We start from the raw sequence: 19,918 nt of genomic DNA on the forward strand, positions 1-19,918 counted from the left end.
AAGCCTGAGCAACATGGAACCCAACGAGGCACGCTGGGTGCTGGAGCGGTGGGGTTACCTGCCACTGTCCCTATATGCAAACAGTGGGGACCTCCCTTCCCCCTTTCCTCAGTTTCAGACTCAGATCACCAGAAATGTCAGGAAGTCCCACTGACTTCCCAGACTTGATCCCAACAGATCCAACAGCATATCTGCATGGTTCCTCCCTCCTTTTTCTAATACATGGCCAGGGAGTAGTAGGAAAGACAGAATGGGAGACACTGAGAGATACAGGGATGAAAAGGAATGTGGGAAAGCAGAAAGGTAGAGAAGAAATGAAGACTGAAAAGGGATGGATGCAATTCAGCCAAAAACTCTTTAGCAGGAGCAGCCCTGTGCATTCAGGTTAAAGATTGTCACGAGCAGCTCCTGAAGGGAAAGGGTATTCTACAGCTTAGAGGAGGGGAAGGGGCATAATTAGAGGACTGTGCAAAGGCAAGCAACCAGGGGAAGTGTCCCATACAGAACCAGGAGCCTTCCCATCCATATCTCAGTCACTGTGAAAGGGGGGGTCAGAAAATGAGGCTGCTGGAGATTTCCATGTTCACGCAGGCAGGAGCAGGCTGAGAGCAAATGTTTTCCCAGGAGTCAAGCAATTCAATGACCACATCTAAAACAATGGGATTTTTCAAGCTCACTGCAGGTTTACATCACTTTGCATTTGGGATGGGGTTTGGACTATTACACCTCGCACAGAGAAATGACATTTTCTTCTGTCTTCAGGAAACACAAGACTTTTTTTTTTTTTTTTCCACAAAACTCTGCCTGCTTTCAGGAACCCAATCCAGCACTGCATTTCCCTCAGTTTTACAAGCAGGATCAGTGTTGAGCACTGCTTACCTTCCTATTTCTACCAGCCCTATTGGAGCTGTCACAACGAGCTCCATAACATGAACCCCAACTGAATCACTTTTTGTGCCTCTGCATCTTTTGTGCTATTTGTGCCAAAATCCAACACGACCCACTTCTGAAATCCAGAAGGATCCTTGACAATTTCCAAAGGATCCCCAAATGTCAGTACGAAGGGAGACTGCAGTTTGAATTGCATTTCCTCACACTCCAATCCAAGTATCAAGGTCTTGACTCGGCAGTGTAATACAGCCTGCTGTGGCAGGTGATCTAACCCAGCTCCGAAGGCAATGCACAGAGAAACAAAAGTTCAGCCTCCTGCAGGTTCATTTGCCCTAACTCATCTCTCAAGACATCCAGTTGTTCCCCGTCCTCTCCCTTCTACATTCAGTGGAAAGAAATGAACACCTGCATTTCAAGGTCACTTGATAAAGCCATCTCCAAGGTTGCTATTGCCTCCACTTCAGCAGGAGCCCTGGTGACCCATTCAGCCTCAGAGGTCTGAATGCAGCTGCCAGAGAGGTGGCTCTTGAATGTTTGAGGCTCTGGACATGAGAGGCTCTGAAGACCCAAGCATCACAGGGACATGATGGATGTCAGCCACTCTGAGAAATTATTAGGAAAATAATGTCATTTAACTTCACTGGGTTGGTTACTATAAGCATGACTGAAACGCCCCGCATCCTGACTTGCCACCAAACCCAAGATAATTCAGATTTTCCTACAAGGGTTGTGGTGATTAAAACCAGTGCTACAGAGGAAGCGTTTGAACGTTCAGCCACACGAACACAGCGGTTGGTGGCACTGAGGAGCGTGGGAGCGGTGATGGAAGGGGACACAGCAGCGGTGGCTCTGATGGATGGGAAGCTGACAGTTGTGATGTCAGCCTGCCTGGTCCCTCTGGACAAGTCACGTCTCCTCCTGTGCTTCAGTCTGACAACTGGTAAACGGTGATAATACTTATTTTCTCAGCTGGGCTTTGGAATGTTCCTTATTAATATTTATGAAGAGCTCTGTTTATAATTGTGAGTAAATAAATGGAAATTGACAGTCTAAGGATACGAGTTGTCCTATTTCACACACTAAAGGCAGCCACTTCTTTCTGCTTTCATTTCAAGAAAGGAAGTCAGCATCAACCTCTTCAAAAACTCTCACACCTCAAATTGAGCCCCAATTAAGAAAGGAGACAAATCCCACTGTCTTCAGGAAAGACTTTGGAAACTTCTTGCAGGTACTTCAAATGCCAAAAGATGTGGACAGGTGCCTGCTGAAGTTTATGAAACGCTAAAGTATCCTGTTCTTTTCTTTTATCACTTTGAGAGGGAACATGGTGCACAAGCATTCAACAGGATTGGGGTCCTCTCACCCACTCATCTTCCAGTGACATCTGTAGTAGTTTCCCTCTTGCATTTTCCCATCCTCCTCTGTCCTCAGCTTTGACCCTGTCCTCGTCCTTGTTTCCAACTCAGCAGACAGCTGCTAGCTCACTTTTCTAAACTCATCCCTTCTGAAATTCACCGCTCATGTAACAGTAGAGCTCCTCGAGCCTCAGGTGCCTTCTGCTACCACTGCCTAAATGCAGTTCTTTCATGTAGTGGTCCTTTCACAGCACTTTTCACTCCTTCCTCTATGCAAGCTACTCCACAAGGACCAGAAAACAAAGTTTCTTTTTCTGAAGGGAGCTGTCCTGAACAGTGCTTTCATCATCCAGGTCACCCATCAAACACTCACCCACCTGCAATATTCCCTACGTAACTCAAGCACTTATTTAAAGACACTGCTTCTGAATGCAGCGTATTTCACATTACAGGCATCGACACCAGGGCTCAGAAGACCTGTCTGCTGGTTCTGCTTTGGCTTCATGATGGCTCACTGAGTTTGGGGAACTGGTTCATTTTGCCCCCCAACTCAGTTTCCCCATCTGTAAAAAAATCATGGCTGTTGAATCTAAATGCTTAAAAGTAACTTTCTGGAAAGAAAGCACTGCTTAGAAAATGCCTTTTGAATAACAAGGATGTCAGTGCTGCATAACTATCAGACATGCTGATAGCATGTACTTCTGATATCAGCTGATGTATTTTCACCTTTCCCTGAATTACTGGGCTAACTGGCTCTTGAGGATGGCTCCATCCTCTAACACAAGAGGTTGTGCTGACAAGCAATAGATGATCTGTGCAGCTGCTGAGATGCTGTCTGCCAAGAGGCCATGATTCAAGGGTCCAACCAAAGGGAGGTAGCTTCACAAAGTGACTTGCTTCCAGACCCGCCATGTATTTTAACTGCCCATGATAATGTGCTGTGCACATCACAACAGAGAGCTGGTAACATGCTTGTGATCACAAGTTAAATAGGCTAAATTAATCACTGACAACTCAAACTCATTTCAGCCTTGACACTCGTTGCTCCAAGAGGTTTTAGAGGTGTTTGTAGTGCAGTTCAGAGTGGGTTGGAAATGGACGAACAGAAACAAAGGCAACAAATATCTACAGCCAAGCCTTAAAAGAGTGATAATACAAATAAATAAAAAAAAATAAAAGCCAAGAGTAAGTTAAAAGAGAAAAAGAAAACAGACTGGAGAAGCAAACTGGAGATGCTTGATAGGATGCTTGTGCTGATGGAAGAGGCTGTAAGAACTAATGGGTGAGAGGCTGACATGACACAGCTCTTCTACTTTTGCCTCTCTTTTCCTTCCTGAACTGCAGCCCAAGGATGTGGACACCACAGGGCTCACACCCATTATGCCAGGTGCCAGAGCAAGGGATTTCAGCACACTTGAGATCTCTGCGGATCTTACAGGGTTCTGGTTGTTGTTCTTCACCCATGCTGTCAAAAGCCCGAGTTGATGAATTGCTGTGAGCACAGCACAGCATTGACTTCGCCTCAGATCCACCTCCGAGCTTTCTCCGTGCTATGCACTCCTTTCCTCTCTCCCTGATGGGATCTTCTCTCCTTTCTCCACACACCAGCACCATTCCACCACCCATGGATCCTTCTGTTCAGCACAACGGGCAGCTGGAAAAAGCACCTGGCACCTGTCTGCCCTACATTAGCATGGGAGTGCTTTAGTGCCCATGCTGTCAGGAGATGTCAGGGAGTTAAATTGCACAAGACAGCCACTGATGGATTATGGCACCCAAAATTAACAAGAGGGATATTTATATTTTCGCTGCCGAAGCTCTGGAATGAGTCCCTTCTTGTTTGGCAGCACTCCCCCAGAATTGCATTAGAAAGCTGCTGAAGGGTAAGGCAGATGCTTGCAGAAAGCAAGTGCTGGCTCTGTTTACTAGGTAGTTACTCTCACTCGGAGGAATTCAGCCAGCCGCTTTGATCTTAAAGGTGACACCATTATTTTTCTGCTCTCCTGAAAGTGAGCTCAGCTTTGGCCCCTTTGTCAAATAGTTTTATTTGAGAACAACAGTTTTCTTGGGCTGAGTCACTCTGAGCCTGTTCTTCTCTAGTCCTGGGCCATATTTGCACATGATTTTGGTCATTTCCTATCTGGAAAAACCCTGGCAGAGCTCTCTGGTGGCAAAGTCTTAACAAGAAAGTACGTGGTGGCTCAGTAAAATCACTGCAGTGCCATATGTGGAAGGATGCTGAGAGCAGCTTGCAGAGTGGGGGCTGCATTAGCAGCTCGAGTCTGATCAGCAGCCTGGTCTGTGCAGAGCCATGGGCAGTGACACTGAGCTTGTTCCTTGTGACCGGAGCTGGGAGATGTGACGGCCACCATCGAGCCAGCTCCTCGCATCCAGCCCTGTATTATCTTCCTCTCCTGCTGCTCAAAGCACGAGCTCAGCAGGCATTTTAATTTTAACAAGCAACTGTAAGCAAGAGCAGTTTTAACCCATGAATTTGCAGCTCGAGGCAGAAACTCTCCCTGGCTGCAGGGAGCTGCAATGCGAAGCTGCAGAACTGCTCATAGACCTGGTGGCCTGGAGGACCTCATGTCCCCATGGACAGAACACCACGTCCCCATGGGCAGAACATTGTGTCCCCTTGGGCAGGACAAACCTTCACCACCTCCCTCACCTGGGGCACTTCTCCCACCCACAGGGCTGGTGCTGGCTCCATTCCTGACCGCCCCTTGGCAGTCAGCAAACAGCCCTGGGGAGCAGACACCATGCAACCTTGCTTGTGGGACTATTTTCTGTTTGGCTGAATTGCTAATGCCACCCTAATTACTTAGGAAAAATCCTTAATCAAAATCACATTTATGGAGGTAATGAGCAAATAGGTCAAGGAGAGCAATGTCTGCTTTACAAACAGGAGCCTCTTCTTTGAGCATCTGCAAAGCTGGCTGCCTTGAAGGACCATTGGGGAAGGATGGGGCTGTGGTCCAAGCCACATCAGAAGTGCAAACTTCCCGAGCAAGAGAGCCCTCCTGGGAGCTGCATGCACTGGGGATGCTGCAGCACACACCTCAGAGCACTGATTCACACAGCACACGGTGCTGCTCAGCCATCCAGGAGCTCACTGCTTGCAAGGAGAGGCCACAAGTCCCCGAACAGATCTGGCCCAGAGGTCCTGATGGAAAGGCAGCTGATGAAGCTATCCTGATTCTCAGAGAGGTGTGATTAGTTGGACACTTGGCAGCCTGAGCTACTGCAAATACAGAGCACATGTTCTGCAATTTTGAACATTCTCTCATTTTGAACAACTGAATACAAAGATGAAGTCAGAACTACTGCAGCATAAATCCCTATTGAGGTGCTCAGCATTCCTGTGCTGTGGACCAACAGGACGGCCTCCCTTGGAAATCTTTTTGTTAGGTGATTGACTCCATCCAGTAAAGTCCAAGCTGTCACATGTGAGAGTTCAGAATAAACCCACATCACACACAACCCTTTGTTACCACACCACACATCTTTTCTAGATCACTCAAAAGCGCACTGAGCAGCACATATCTCCAAACAGATCTAGCACTCCAATAACGCTCACCCCATGTAAAACCTGACTGGTTATCCTCATTCATTGCCTTCTATCCTTTCATCTCCTCTTATTTCTTGAGAAGCCCTTTCCTCCTACCCCATGGTATTTGCAAGCACTGCTGATGAAAGACCTCGCTGACAATTTCTGAAGGAAAATGTCTGCGCTGCATTGACAGAACCACTTCCATCACCTGTCAGTCACACCTTCGCAGTGTGCCGGTAGACTCACAATGCACACCTTCCTTTCACAAAAGCCATCTCAACTCTTTTGCCTCGTTTTATTGTAATCCCTCGCAGTGCACCTGCTCTGCCAGTTCGTCTTTCACCTTCCCAGCATCATCTCTAAAGACTTTCTATAGACGAGCATTGCATTCACCTCCTTCCTCTCATCCAGCACAAAGGCTGATTAAATGGTTACAGCGAACTCCTTAAAAATCGCTTCTCTTTCTGTACAGAACATCAGTGGCCCTTTAGTGTCATGGAGCCTTCAGAAGCAGCCCCTGCACCATCAGTACGTGGGAATCTCCCGTCCCTCCGCTGCACGGAACATCAGTTCAGATTTCATCAAGCCAACAGTTTTGTCTTCCTTGAAAATCCTCCTGTTTTGAAGACACACACTGCCTTAGTTCTCCAGCAATACTGCATGCCCCAAACATGTTACTTGCTATAAAATTACTCTGTTTTGCTTTTGGGGACAGTTCTCCAAGCATGGCATCACCAACACTAATCATGAATTCTGAGAAAAATTGGAAAAGATCCTTGGTGTCCTGCTTCTTTGGAAAAACTTCTTTGGGAACCCCCTTGGTCTCCATTCCATATCTCACTCCAGTAAAGGTAACCAAAGACATCGGACAAAAGAAAAAAGTCACACATATTTCTGGTATCAAACCCCCTTTTGTTTGGCAGAGGGAAAGTCCCCGCATCATCGGAGCTCCCTGGGAACAGAGCTCCCTGCAGCAGAGCTGGAGGTACTCTCCTGATCCCAACACTAAGAGCAATCCCGCATTGGAACCTCTCCCACTCTGATGGTAAGAAGCATTCTGAGATGGGAGGCCACGAGTTGGGCCAGCCTCCATCTCCTGGTTGCTTGCCATGGATGTCCTCAGCAGCAGGGTGGAGGGTTTTTTGCTAATTAAAAGTGCCCCAGGAAAGCCTGAGTGCCTGATTTATGGAGGGCAGTGCAATTAGCCTCATACACAATTCAAGACTGTAAATCATGAAGGGCTGGCTGGCAGCAGACAGTGAAACATTAATGATCTTACAGCTGTTCAAAGGTAAATATTTCATTAGCTCCACCAAGTACGATTGTGACAATTATGTTAAGCCCATGTTCACAGGTGTCATCCTGCAACTTAACCCAACGCTGGGACCACATCTGTGTGAGCAGAGCTAAATCCCTGTGGCATGACTGGACAGTTGGGTTCTGTCAGCTCCTAAGAAAGCACATATGCCTTTGAATTTGGACACACACAGACATGTGGTGACAGCAGAAAGGTGAGGATGAGAGTGAAAGAGCAACATTTGTACTTCTGTGCAGAAAGCAGCACAGGATGTCCCTCAGTGCCAAAGGCAGGGAAGCAGCTCTTTGCCTCGAGGTTGTGAACACTGAAGAAGTCCAATCATGGGAGAACCAAATGCATCAAAATCATGGGGTTCTCCTACAGAAAAGAACCAGACCTTTGCTGCTGGCCCCTTGCTCCTCTGGCCACTAAGCTGCACAAATTGATAGCAGCAGGACCCGCTCGTTGTGCCATCTGCTCACTTCTGATGGAACATACTGTCTGGGTAAGTTTGCTATCACTGGTGCTGGTGCTCCTCACCTGCCCTGCCTCGGGCACTTGTACTCCTTGTTCACACTGATGCTGAACCTGTTCACATTGTGCTGAGTGTGGTGCTCACCCCCCGAGATCCTGGCTGAAAATCTCAGCAATCCTATGCAAAATGTTGATTTTTCACACTGCATCCATACAAAGCATGCTCAGAGAAACAGAAACAGACAGAGGAGCTGAGAAACAGCATGGAGGGAAGGAGCAATGAAATGTGGAGTGCACAAAGTGGAGATGAGGAGGCATCTGGGAGAAACTCAATCAGATGAAATAGCAGTGTGCTGGGGCTGGAAAGCTGTGGGGTGTAGTCAGGAGTGAGTGACACAAATGGCTTTGTTTGGAACCCAGAACAAAAGGAAGCAGAACTGGAATTCAGGATGTGCACAGGAATTCAGGAATTCAGGACACAGCACAGGTAGCAGAGTCTGCAGCAGCAACACAAAGGGGAAATTGGGCACAATGAGCTGCGTGCTCCTTGGGAGAGGTGCAAAGAAATGTGTCCATGGCACTGAGCACTAGGAGAGGAGGGAAAATTCAGGAAATATCATGGGTGAAATAATTTTGGAGAAGATGTTGAAAAGGAGGTTACTGTAGGACCTGAAGCCTGTTGTGAGCCTGCACAGTGGGACACAAGTTTCAACAGAAACCTTTGTGATGTTCTCAGTCATACACCACTGAGAAGTGCGTCACTGTGGGAGAGTTTAACTCCCACCTCCAGACCAGAGAAATAATACCACTGATAACAGGAAAGCTTTTTTCTGGATGCAGCAACTGACACATTTCTCCATCAGGCAGGAGGACCACCAGAGGCCATGCTGTGGGACTGGGGTTTGGCTGCGTCACGTAGACGGTCTAAACAGACTCCAACTGAAGTACAGGTGTAACATGATTGTCTGGAACACCAATGGACTAAATGGGGGTTCTGATGGAGGATAAACTGGAGATGAGCCAGCAGTGTGCTCTTGCAGCCCAGAAAGCCAATGGTATCCTGGGGTGCATCAGCAGAGGGCTGGCAGTGGGCAGGGAGGGGACTGTCCCTCTCTGCTCTGCCTTCATGAGGCCCCATCTGGAGCACTGTGTCCAGACCTGGAGCTTCCAGCACATGAAAGATGAGGAGCTGTTGGAGGGATGCAGAGGAGGGCCATGAAGGTGCTCAGATGATGCTCCTCTTCTATTAATAAAGAGAGCTGGGATGCTCAGCTGGAGAAGAAAAGGCTCCAGGAGAGCCTTACCATGGCCTTCAGTGCCTCAAGGAGCCTATGGGACAGCTGGAGAGGGACTCTGTAAGGAAGTGTGGTGACAGGACAAAGGATATTGGCTTTAAACTTACAGAAGGAAGATTTAGGTTAGATGTTAGGTGAAAATTCTTTACTCAGAGCGTGGTGAGACCCTGGCGCTGCTGCCCAGATCTATGGGTGTCCCACTCCTGGAGGTGCCCAAGGCATGGGTAGGTCCTGGGCAGCCTGAGCTTGGGGGCAGCCAGTCCACAGCAGGGGTGGGAATTAGATATCTTTAAGGTCCTTTCCAAGGTCTGTAATTCTACAATTCTGTGATTAACCCAGATTTTAGTTCTGCCCTCTGCCACAGCAGAGAGACTGAGGGCAAAAAGGAAAGGACATGAAGGTAGGTATGTTTAACAGGGAGGCTCGTCTTCCACCTTAGCATCTTCAGTCAAGTAGCACCTGCACTCCTCTCAGGTCATCCCTGTACTTCACAGATGCTTATGAGTAGCATGACCCACACAGCAAGCAGCCTCAGAATGAAGAGGACATCAGCTAAACCAGCACACTGCAGCACTGCTAGCACCAGGCACTGATGTGATGCAGTGAGGGCACTCAGAAGCCTGAGAAGTGGGGTGAAAAGCTCTGAGATCCACAGTGCTCAGCCCCAGGGCAGCTGAGGGATTCCTCAGAGCTGACAGCAGCTGGAGCCACCTGAGAGCATCCTGCACACAAAGAGCCCTTTCAACTTCCCTTCCCCTGCCTGCTTCCTGATCACTGAATACATTAATATTTAAGTGGGATTTAGTAGAAACACTTGTTCTGCTGAGCTGGGCAACGTGGATGTACACTCTTTGTCTATGATTTCCAGTAGCCTGAGAACTTCCGTGTGCCTAATACTGCATTTAGTGTACAGCATGGACACCTCATCACCCTTCTTGCATCCTTTAGCTAACACGAGGGCTAATTCCTCTCAAACTTCCCTGAAGACAGCTATAAAGGCCATAGCACTGCTTGCTACCAGGGTGTAGGTAGGTGTCTGAATTCTGAGTGCAGGCTGCCTGCATGAGGAGTAAAGAGATTTGTTGTATGGTTCCAGGACTGATTTGGATTTCACATTCCTCTGGCAAACAAGATGTAGCCAGTATAGCTGCACCCAGCCTGTGGAGCTTGCTGAGAAATGATTTCTTGGTAGGAAAAACTGTGGATCCAGGGAAAAGAGATGTGAGATGAAAGGCAGTGCCACAGAGGCTGCATTCCTGCAGTTTGGAGATATTGGGTAGGAAGACACATGCCTGGGAACGAATATTTATCTTACTGCCTTTTCAGCATGCTTATTCCAGGCACTGGTGCACTGGTCTGTGACTGGCAGTAAATGAACATCATCTGTGGGGTTTGTTTTGCAGAGCAACAGTTATCCATAGGAGTGATTTAGCGCAGGAAGATAGAGGTGCTGGCACAGCTGACAAGCCAGGGATAGATTTGGGAAGGAAGATGGCAAAAGGCCATCCCCATGCATTGGAATTATTTTCCTGGGAAGGGTTTGATGAGATGTGAGCTACACTATTTGCTAATGTTGCAGCATAAGCCTTGTCCAAAACCCAGGAGTCAGAAGGGATCTTTCCATTAGCTTCCCTGATTGTAAGTAGGATTGTGACAGATGTACTCCCATTTCCTTTCTGCTCAAATATTTTAAATCAATCAGAAAGAGCAGTTACATTTGTCCTTTTATGGAGAAGGGGATCATTCCTTCTTAAGTATGCCCATATAAATAGCCACAGGGGAGTCCTTCCAGCTACCTGAAACAAGTAGGATGGTCTGAGGGTAATAAAGCTTCCAAGCAGAGGAAGGGAGGCAAGATGCACGAAGTCCCTGAGCTGCACACACACGGCTGGTTTGCCAGAAGGAACAGGGATTTGCACGACGATAAAAGCTGTTTGCAGCCAACAATAAAAGCTGCCTCCAGATCCTCAATGTGAGCCAAACCTCCCTGCTGTCATTCAATCCAGAAACGCTTTCCCGCTGAAAGCCTTCAGAAAACAGCCCTGGAGTATCACAGAAGGTGGGAATACCCACTGCCTTGTGTACATTCCAGCTGAAAGGAATGGGGGGCAGCCCTGCAGACGTTCCTCATTCATTGCTTTGGCTGAGCAGAGCTTGAGACAGGGCAGGAAGGGAGAACAGGCAAAACTTCTAAGGATTCAGATGACCAAAACCACAAGGTTTTCAGTGTGGTGAGCAATATCTTCTGCTGCAGATGCTTCCACTTCCCCTAATAAAAGATTCTGAAACTTATTTTTACACCTCTGTATGCTGAGCTGGAAGACTTCCATGGCCACGATGGCCCTGAACTGCTGGGAGGGAACTGGGATGGACACTATGGAACTGAGATGTTAAGTGGGATGGGCACTACAGAACTGGGCTGGATGACATGGAACTGGGATGGACAGAACTGGGGTGGGAACTGGGAATGACACTCTGCAACTGGGCTGGGAACTGGGATGGACACCACGGAACTGCTCTTCATGGAGGTGGTGGCCAGTGGTCATCTGTGAGATCATCGCCACTGGTGTAACGCTAGGGATAAAGGAGAAAGGGGCGAAGCTTTGCTTCAGAACATTTCTGCATCATTTTAAGGCAGCAAAGCCAGCTGGGCAGTAAAAAAAAAAAATAAATGGAAGCTGAGAGCGATGAAAGCAGAGATTGAGTCACAATATTTGGGCTGGGGTCCAATAAGAGGGAAAGAAGAGCTTAGTGATGAAGATATGTTCTTAATTGGAGGATTGTTTCCAGCTCCTCACCTTTGTTTATAATAGTGTGATCGGATCAGCAATCATGAAATGGGAGAAAGTCAACAAGTAAAAAGTCCTTATAAAGATTTCATTCCTCACGGTGTCAAAATCAAGCACTTGCATTACTTTCTGGAGGCCAATTTAATTGTTGTCAATACAAGTTGCAAATTGGCTTTAACATTTTAAATTGATGTTTTCTCTAAACTGCTCTGATTAATGGAAGAAAACATTGTGTTTCTGCCTTTCATCTGAAGATCTAATGCATTTTACAAACAATAATTGATCCAGCTCTACGTGTGGGGGCAGACAGGGACAAGCCAACCTGCTGCAGGAATGATTTTACCCTTTGCCAGTGCCCAGCAGCACTGCGGGATGCACAGGGCACAGCAGCAGACTTACTTCTCTTTTTTTCCCTATGGAAAGTATTGAGAAGCTGAAAACTAGAACACTTAACTGCAAGGCACCGGTGGGGTCAAAAATGAACTCTGGAAAATTCTAGATGTGACAGCATGGAGTCGGCATGCAGGGAGGGAGGACATGGACACCTCTGCCCAGCAGCAGAGGAGCCATAGAGCTGCCTGTGAACCTGGGGCTCAGAATAGGCAAGCATGCAGGTTCAAACCAAGAGGCTGGGCCTGGAGAAAAGAAAGCTGAGAGGGGATCATATCAGTGCTTATCAATATCTCGTGGGCAGCAATCAGAAGGATAGGGCCAGGCTCTTTTCAGCAGGGCCCAGAGACAGGACGAGGGGCAATGGGCACAAACTGGAACCCAGGGACCATCTGACCGTGAGGAAAAGCTTCTGTGGGAGACAGAACACCAGAACAGAGGTAGTGGAATCCTTCTCTGGGGATATTCAAACCCATCTGGACACCTTCCTGTATGACCTGCAGTAAGGAACCTGCTTTGGGGGATCTCTAGAGGCCGCTTGCCACCCCTACAGTGCTGTTACTCTGTGACTCTGCGATCAGCCATCCAGATGCTCTTCCCACATTAACGCTAGAAAAGTCTGATTCAGTCAGTTTCCCCCTTCCCCATGCGTTCTGCTGTCTTGTTTTCAGCAAGCTGAGTTTCCCTGTGAGGCTTTGTTTCAAAGTAAATCTGTGTGCTTAATCCTCCCTCCTGCTCACAACTTGTATTAGTCTCTCTTAAAAAAGGATGCTGTTCCCATAGTAACCTTGCATTTCTGGATATCGCTGTGGATGATAAGCACTGCCGTGCCTGGCCTTGTGGCTCTGGGACTGCACTCTGCCCAACGAATGCTAAATTCCACCAAAACACTTTTACCAGGGGCCTAATATTTATCCTGCAGCTCTAGATGTTGCTGCTGTCAGGGCTATGTGGCTCACATGAGTATCAAGACTACCCAGATCCTATATTTATTTGTGTGTATACACACACACACACTCCACCTACCCATGTTTTTCTCTGCAGTGAAGACTTCTTTAAAAATTTCTTAAAACATTGTCACTCGTTAGCTGCTTTCATGCATGAAAGCCTGACATCAGTCAGCACAAATATTTGGAAGTGAGACACGAGATGCTGCAAACGTTGTCGCTTTTCGTTCTCCAATACACTCACCTCACCGTACATTTGCAGTGGGGATATTCTGCTGTCTCATGGGGCTTGTTAGTGGGGCAGAGTTTTCCCAAAGGTTCCTTTTCACCGATTACCCTAAAACTTCACAGCTTGGTGGAATGCTCGGGAGAGCAGAATAAATCAATGGCTGGAGGCAGGGGTGGGTGCAGACCCAGCCTGGTGGGGGGAGGATGGAGGCAGCTGCACGGTGCAGGGATTTGTTGCTGTTGGTGGGCAATGTGTGCTAAGTCCCTATGCTATCCGAAGCTGAACAGCCCCATGGTAGCATTTCTCAACCTCTGGCTGCAGCTGGAGGAAGAGAAGATGTCCAGAAAATGAGATAAGCAAAGAAAGAGTGCCCAATTTAACAGGACTGCTTGAAATCAGGTGGATCTCCCATGTATGAAGCTCATGAGAGGTAGCTTTGTGGCTCACTTATCTGACTCTCTGAGCCACTCCTCTCAGATTCCAAATACTTAGGGGCAAGGTGCTTGCTTTCCGGCACCAGGTATCAGAGCTCTCATTGACCACCAAGATGCAAGGCCAAAGGAGCCAGGTTTGTGCTGGGGAGCTGCATGCAAAAGAAACTTCTCCAGGCACTGAGAGCAGGGTGGTGGGATCCATGCACCCAGCAGCACATGGCCAGCAGCAGGACCATGTGGTGGGGAGGCAGTGGTCCTGAGGCATAAATGACCCAGGGATAAGATTTTGGGCATTTCTTTTGAAGCCAAGGTAGTAACACTGCCTGCCTCTCTGTGATCCCTTTTCCCACCTTTTGAGATTGGCACTGCCACAAAAGGCAGGAGGGGCTCAGCTGCCCAGCACAACTGAGTGAACATCTGAGTTGTGTGACACAGTCTAACACAGCTCCTATACAGGTGAACAGCCCAGCATCCCACAGTAAAGGGGATAGCAGCCAGTGCCCAAGCTCAGCTGCCCTGCCCCACTTCTGGCAGCACCCCCTCACCCCCACTCTGTGCTGGTCTGATCCTCCCTTTGGCAATGACATCCCAAATGCCAGGATGCTGAGTAACTCAGAATGCTCTGAGACAGAAAAAGCTGACATTTCCTGGCTGTTCAGAAAGAGCATTAACCCATTTGGGATTTTCCTGGGTGGGAAAGCTGTGGGAAGGGCTGGGGATAACCGCAACAGAGGTGTGCCTGGAGGTGGAGCAGATGGAGGAGCCTCGAGTTGCCCCATCTTCTGCAGATCCTAAAGGTTCTGGAGCTGTTTGCTTCTCTCTAGGAGTACAGTGAAAAATAAACCCTGTGCCTGGAACTCTCTGAGTATTTTCCAAGCAGTTTCCCTAATTCTTCTCCCCTCCTGCACCTTAACTAGCTTCTTACAATGGAGCACAGGGGCTGTAAAATGCTTCTGCAGGGACTGGGGGATCATTTTACACCTGCTTTGTATTCCCCTGAACAGCTGTAAATGACAACACAAACTGTGAAGCAGCAGGGAATTTGAACGCCTTCGACATACATTTCGACACTGATCTTTGGTAAATTAATTCAAATACTTGCTGGGGATTTGGGGGAGAAGCTGGAGGATTCGCTGAATGAATAAAGGAAGCAATCTGAAGCAGAGAGCAGCTGGAGCCCTGGGGAAGAGGAGGGATGGGGAAGGAGGAGGGGTGGACGGAATGAGACCTGGGTAACGTGGAGGAGACCTGAGCCTCGGCTCACATTGCCCTTATGGGGGTGTGCATGCTGGCCACACAGCTCCTGTCCTGTGCTGTGGTTGGGATGGATGCACTCCTTGTGCTGCTCTGCCTAAATTTGGTTAGAGATGTTAGCTACAATTTCCATAAAGATTAAAGGTCTCTCCTGCGCTCGTTCACATGCAGAACAAGCTCAGAGGATGCCTCCGGGTGGAAGGCACCGCTGAAAACAGCACTTTGAATATGTACATCTCTGGAACATCCTGACTCAAATGGCTTATTAAAAGCCTTCCCAGATATATCAGGCTAATCAGAGCGTTAGGCTGTGTTGTTTGCTGCATTCAAAGCTGTAATCCTGTCTGTAGGCTGCATTTCACACCTGCAGGCACCCCCAGCCCTATGGCAGGTGAATTTTCTGCACTGGCAAATGATCTCAGCCTAGCCCCGAGGTCAGCTCTTCACCTGCATGTCTGGGGCTGGTTTCAGACCTAACTCAGCATATTCTGTTGGTGAGGTCATGTGGTATTCAGAGAATTAATAGAACAAAAGAATATAAAATTAGGCCAGACTCCCTTCTCCAAGCTCAAAAAAAAAAAAAAAGAAGTTTTGCATTTTCAGCCTCCTGATCCTGCAGGTAGTGAGCAGCAGCATCAGTCCGGGCACAGGTTTCACCCAGCTGCCCTGTGCTTGAGTAGATGACATCTCCATCACTGAAAGCACTGCACGGTGGCAGCAAGCACATCCTTGTCCTGAGCTTATTTGGAGAGATTCTTCTCCCCCAGAGCTTCCCATGTCAGCCTAATGGTCCTGAGTATCCCCCTTCTCAAGTGCATTGTATGAAGAAGTGCTGGTACAGAAGAACCAGAATGAGAGCAAGAGAAGAAAGGGCCCATGCCTGCCTGCATGGCGGTCAGTCCGACGCTGGCTGCTCACTCACCAAAGCAGTCAGAAATCTCCAATCTGACATCTCCTGCAGTTCCTTTGCTCAACTGCATTTTGGGATGAAAGCCAACCAATTCCTTGCGTCCAACTTTCAGAAGGCTTTCCAGTACCCACTGGCACTGGAAATAATGGTCTAAGCTGAAATGCTACGGCAACCACAAATGCTATGGGCCATCAGCATCACTGTCACCGTGCTGCCCACACCTTTTCTGACACATCAGAGGACTGTGAACAATGCAGAAGCAATGCCACCCGTTTCAGCCATCTGCTGAACAAAGGAATGGCACCAACCTTCACAGCAGATGTCAAGAGAGGTAACGAGGCCAAGGAGACAGCATTGGGGAAACGTGATCAGAGCATTCCTTCCAACAGCCCTAAAGGTGCGACTGTGATGGCGACACTAAAAATGCCAATAGATAGCTATAGATAGATCTTCTGTAATCTCAGCCTCATCGTACTTTACCTGTTACTCACAATAGCAAACAGGGAACTAACAGGAGGTCTGTGTGGGCTGCAGGAACGTTCCTGTCTACAGACAGCACTGTAGCTCATACTAATTAGGCAGTGCACAGCTGGAGAAGTGTGCTCTGACCCAAGCAATCTGTAGGCACAGCTTTCAGCTTCCCTTATCTGCACAACACTCCCACCACTAAAACAGCAGCACCGTGTAAAAGCCAGGAAGAGAAATGTCAGCAGCAGCGAAGGTGGAGGGAAGAAGAGATGAACCATTCCTTGCTATCCCAAAAGGACTTCAGCTGGATTCTCAGAGGAAAGAATCTTTGGCAGGAAGCCCTACAGGCACATGGGACCAGCAAGAAGAAATGCATTTTTCTTCTGATTAACACCTGGGGAAAGTGGCAGCTATAAGGCAGCAGGCTGAAGCCTCGAAAGCCAGCATTCTTACCAGAAGAGAATGGTCCCCATGGCAATAGTTCCCACATTCAGGACAAAGAGCCCTACTTACTCTCTTTCCCTTCCAAAAAGCATCACTTAGATCTGAGTTCTTCTGTCTCAAATTTCAGCGAAGCAGTGCAGACCACACCTAACATCAGCCCTCCCGCCCCACTGCAGAGCTCTGATTGCTCTAAAACCACCTAAGTGAGGAGTGAGGACTCATCTCCATATCTGCCTTGGTCTTAAGCCCTGCTTTGGGCACCTGCGATGGATGGAGGCAGTGGGAGGTGGGCACTGCTCCAAAACTGCCCCAGGAAGGAACAGGCAGTGCCAGCACATCGTGCACCATGGCCATGCCCTCACAGCACTGCTCACACTGCTTTGCTTGGACTCTGTTGCCTTGGGCACGGGCCACCTCAATTTGTCACTGTCACCCACCACCATTCTGCTCAATGACACCAAACAAGGCTGATGGCAAAATGAAGCCACAGTATATTTAGCAGGACTTAAGGATGCTCTTTCAGTTATAGGTTTGGAAACACCAGTTCCAAGCAAAACAAATACAAAGCTCAGTCTCAGCTTATGTATAAGAGCTATGGCCCTTTCTGGTCGCTTAACCTCCCTTACTCTGGAGACCTGAGACAAAGTAAAGCCAGCAGAGCTGATGCTTCAGACCCCACTACAGTTGTGGTCTTCTTAAGTCAATTTATAGCACCAGTGAGCACTGCTTTACTTGGGTCCTACTACTGTGTGCTATTGTCTCACTCTCCACTCTCAGCTTTTTCTCATTCTCTCTTTAAAAAAAAAAAAAATCTTATTTTCAAAAAGCAAGGATGGACAGTGAGCCCTCTTTTACTGCCATGTTGCAGCTTAACAGCTCTCTTCTAGTTTAGCGTGATCTAACCCAATCTTGTTCTCCAACTTTTCCTTCTCCCCCAACCTTAAAGATTTCAGAATTCACTCATACAATTTTCTGATTCATGCAATAATCTAAGTAATCAAGCACAGTTGTGATGGAGCATTGCCCTATTCTGCAAATGAAACAGTATAAAAAAGCATTAACTGTATAGCTGTTTTATGAGCTCACAATCTTTTGTAAGTGATTAGCTCTCTGTCTCCTCTGATATATGAGAACATGTTAATAACGGACAAAGCTGAGCCAGGAACAAGTTCTTTTTGAGCAAACTACAAGAGCAAGATTTCCCTTCCCAGCTTGGCCAGGGCTCAAAGGGACAGTGAGTCCAAGTGGCTGTCCCAGGCAGATGAGATCGATGGCCCCTCCAGCTGCCAGTGGCTTTGGCAGGCTGGGCTGGAAGTAAAGTCCCCGTCCTCCCTACCTGGATTTGTGAATATTTGTGCCAGCATCCCACTGATGTACCCATTCTCTGGTCCTTGCATCCTTGGGTGCCTCTTAAGCCCTAAGAGCATCCATTGAAGCCGTCGACACCAGAGAAGACACCATTGCAGTACTGCAATAAGCCATTCCCCCTTTCAAACCTTCCCATTTCCCTTTTATCAGCCTTGGCAGTGCACAAATGTGACATGATTCAGGCTTCCAGTATCTAGCTGGAAGCAAGGAATTCCATCTGCATCTCCACCTTCCCTGACCAATGCCCGCTCCACAACTGGAGCCAATGGGAAGAAACAAGGTGTTTGCCTCCTTGCAAGCAGTGTGTCAGAGCTGCTCTCTAGGAGAGCCTGTACCTGTTCCCTGGCCATAAATCCTCGCTTCTTGTGTTTCTCCCTGGGGCAGAAGCACACAGCCTCTCACGAGCCAGCAGACTTGCAAAAGCACCTTCCTATTGCAGACAATTCAGCTCAAGTACCATTCTCCAGTCCAACATCTCATTTCACATGTATAATTCCCTGGCATAAAAAAAAATGGTAGAGTTCACTGGCCTCTAAGCAAAAACTGGAAAGAAAAGAAATCCTTCTGTCTTCTCAGGGAAATTATTTTGTTCCCAGTAGCAAAGGAGCCTTCCAGAGAACACAGTCACCTGGTTCTGTCTCTGTAGGGTGAGGCACAGTGCAGCCCAAGCCTTCCAACAGTGACTGTAACAAGGCCATGGGAGCAGTCGGTGCCCCCAGCCACAGCCCCTCCTGCACAGAGGGGAGCACACCAAGTCCTGCAGGTCACAGAGCAGCCCTGCTCCCCCAGAAGGGACCATCAGCAAAAGCCCTCTGATCTCTGGGTGACACGGGCCAGGAGATGCCATCCAGAAACTTCTGTGGGAAGCCGAATAGCTTGTGACTGAATGAGGGCATATCTTTGAGGCACACATCCAGTTGCAGCTGAGAGATGGGAAGTGATGGGAAGCCTACCACATCCCACTTAACGAAGACGGTCAGCAACCACCGAGGCATTGTTCTGACAATTATCAATACATAAAGCATTAAACAAATCAGAGCCATTTCTTTACCTAAGAGGCAAGCATCCTGCTCCACCGGGGAAATCAAGGCAATGAACAGAGTGGTTTGCCTGAGTTTACCCAGCAGCAGAACCCAGAAAAACATCTGTGTTTTAAACCCCCAGGCCAGTGCTACTGGAAAACCTCGAGCCACTGTCCTGGACACCACCAGGGTCACCTCCCACACTGTGCTGTTGGCACACGCCTGTGGTTCACCCAAATGGAAGAGATGGGCCCCATTGTGTGGATGCCTTCCTTTTCAGCTGCTGCATGTGGAGAGGCCAATTATGCTTTACAGCATGTGTGTTTGGCTGGAAATACACAGTGTTCTGAGCTTATTACAAGCATTTTGGTACGAGCTGAATTCATACCTCGCTGATTCAGAATTTTTAAGACGCCCAGAGAGAATAGCTACTCTGCTCAGCAAAAACCTTAAAGAATCATCACCAAGAACCCTTGCACTGCTCCGCTCTATCTGATCGCCTTGGAAAACCATTTATAATCCTAATTTTAGGTTTCAAACTCTGCTGTAGCCAAGTGTGATGTCCTGCTGACTTCTAACAAAGCATTGGCACAAGCAGCTCGGAAGGGAAAGCAGAACACAGCACTCACCTGCATTGCTTTTGGAGGTGCGCACAGGGGTGTAATGGTTTTTGGAAGATGTCCGGACTGGAGTGTTTTCTTTGGGGGAGGTATCTATGGCCGAGATAGTTTCTCTTTCACAGTGTGCTATTGGGATTGGTCCCTGCTGCCTTAAGATGTCAGCCAGAGCCCTGAGGAG

General features: G+C 48.1%; 1 protein-coding gene across 3 annotated transcripts in view; it reads right to left on the minus strand.

Annotated features, from left to right (window-relative positions):
* The window catches only part of SHISA6 (shisa family member 6), a 227,044-nt gene that overhangs the window by 194,226 nt on the left and 12,900 nt on the right, over nucleotides 1-19,918 (minus strand). For all 3 annotated transcript variants that reach the window (XM_048965351.1, XM_048965350.1, XM_048965349.1), the window contains exon 2: nucleotides 19,750-19,910. In XM_048965351.1, the coding sequence (XP_048821308.1) occupies nucleotides 19,750-19,910 (161 nt within the window). The remainder of the gene's footprint in view (nucleotides 1-19,749; nucleotides 19,911-19,918) is intronic.

This window comes from Lagopus muta, chromosome 18 (assembly GCF_023343835.1).
Source record: "Lagopus muta isolate bLagMut1 chromosome 18, bLagMut1 primary, whole genome shotgun sequence".
Classification (NCBI taxonomy): Eukaryota; Metazoa; Chordata; class Aves; order Galliformes; family Phasianidae; genus Lagopus; species Lagopus muta.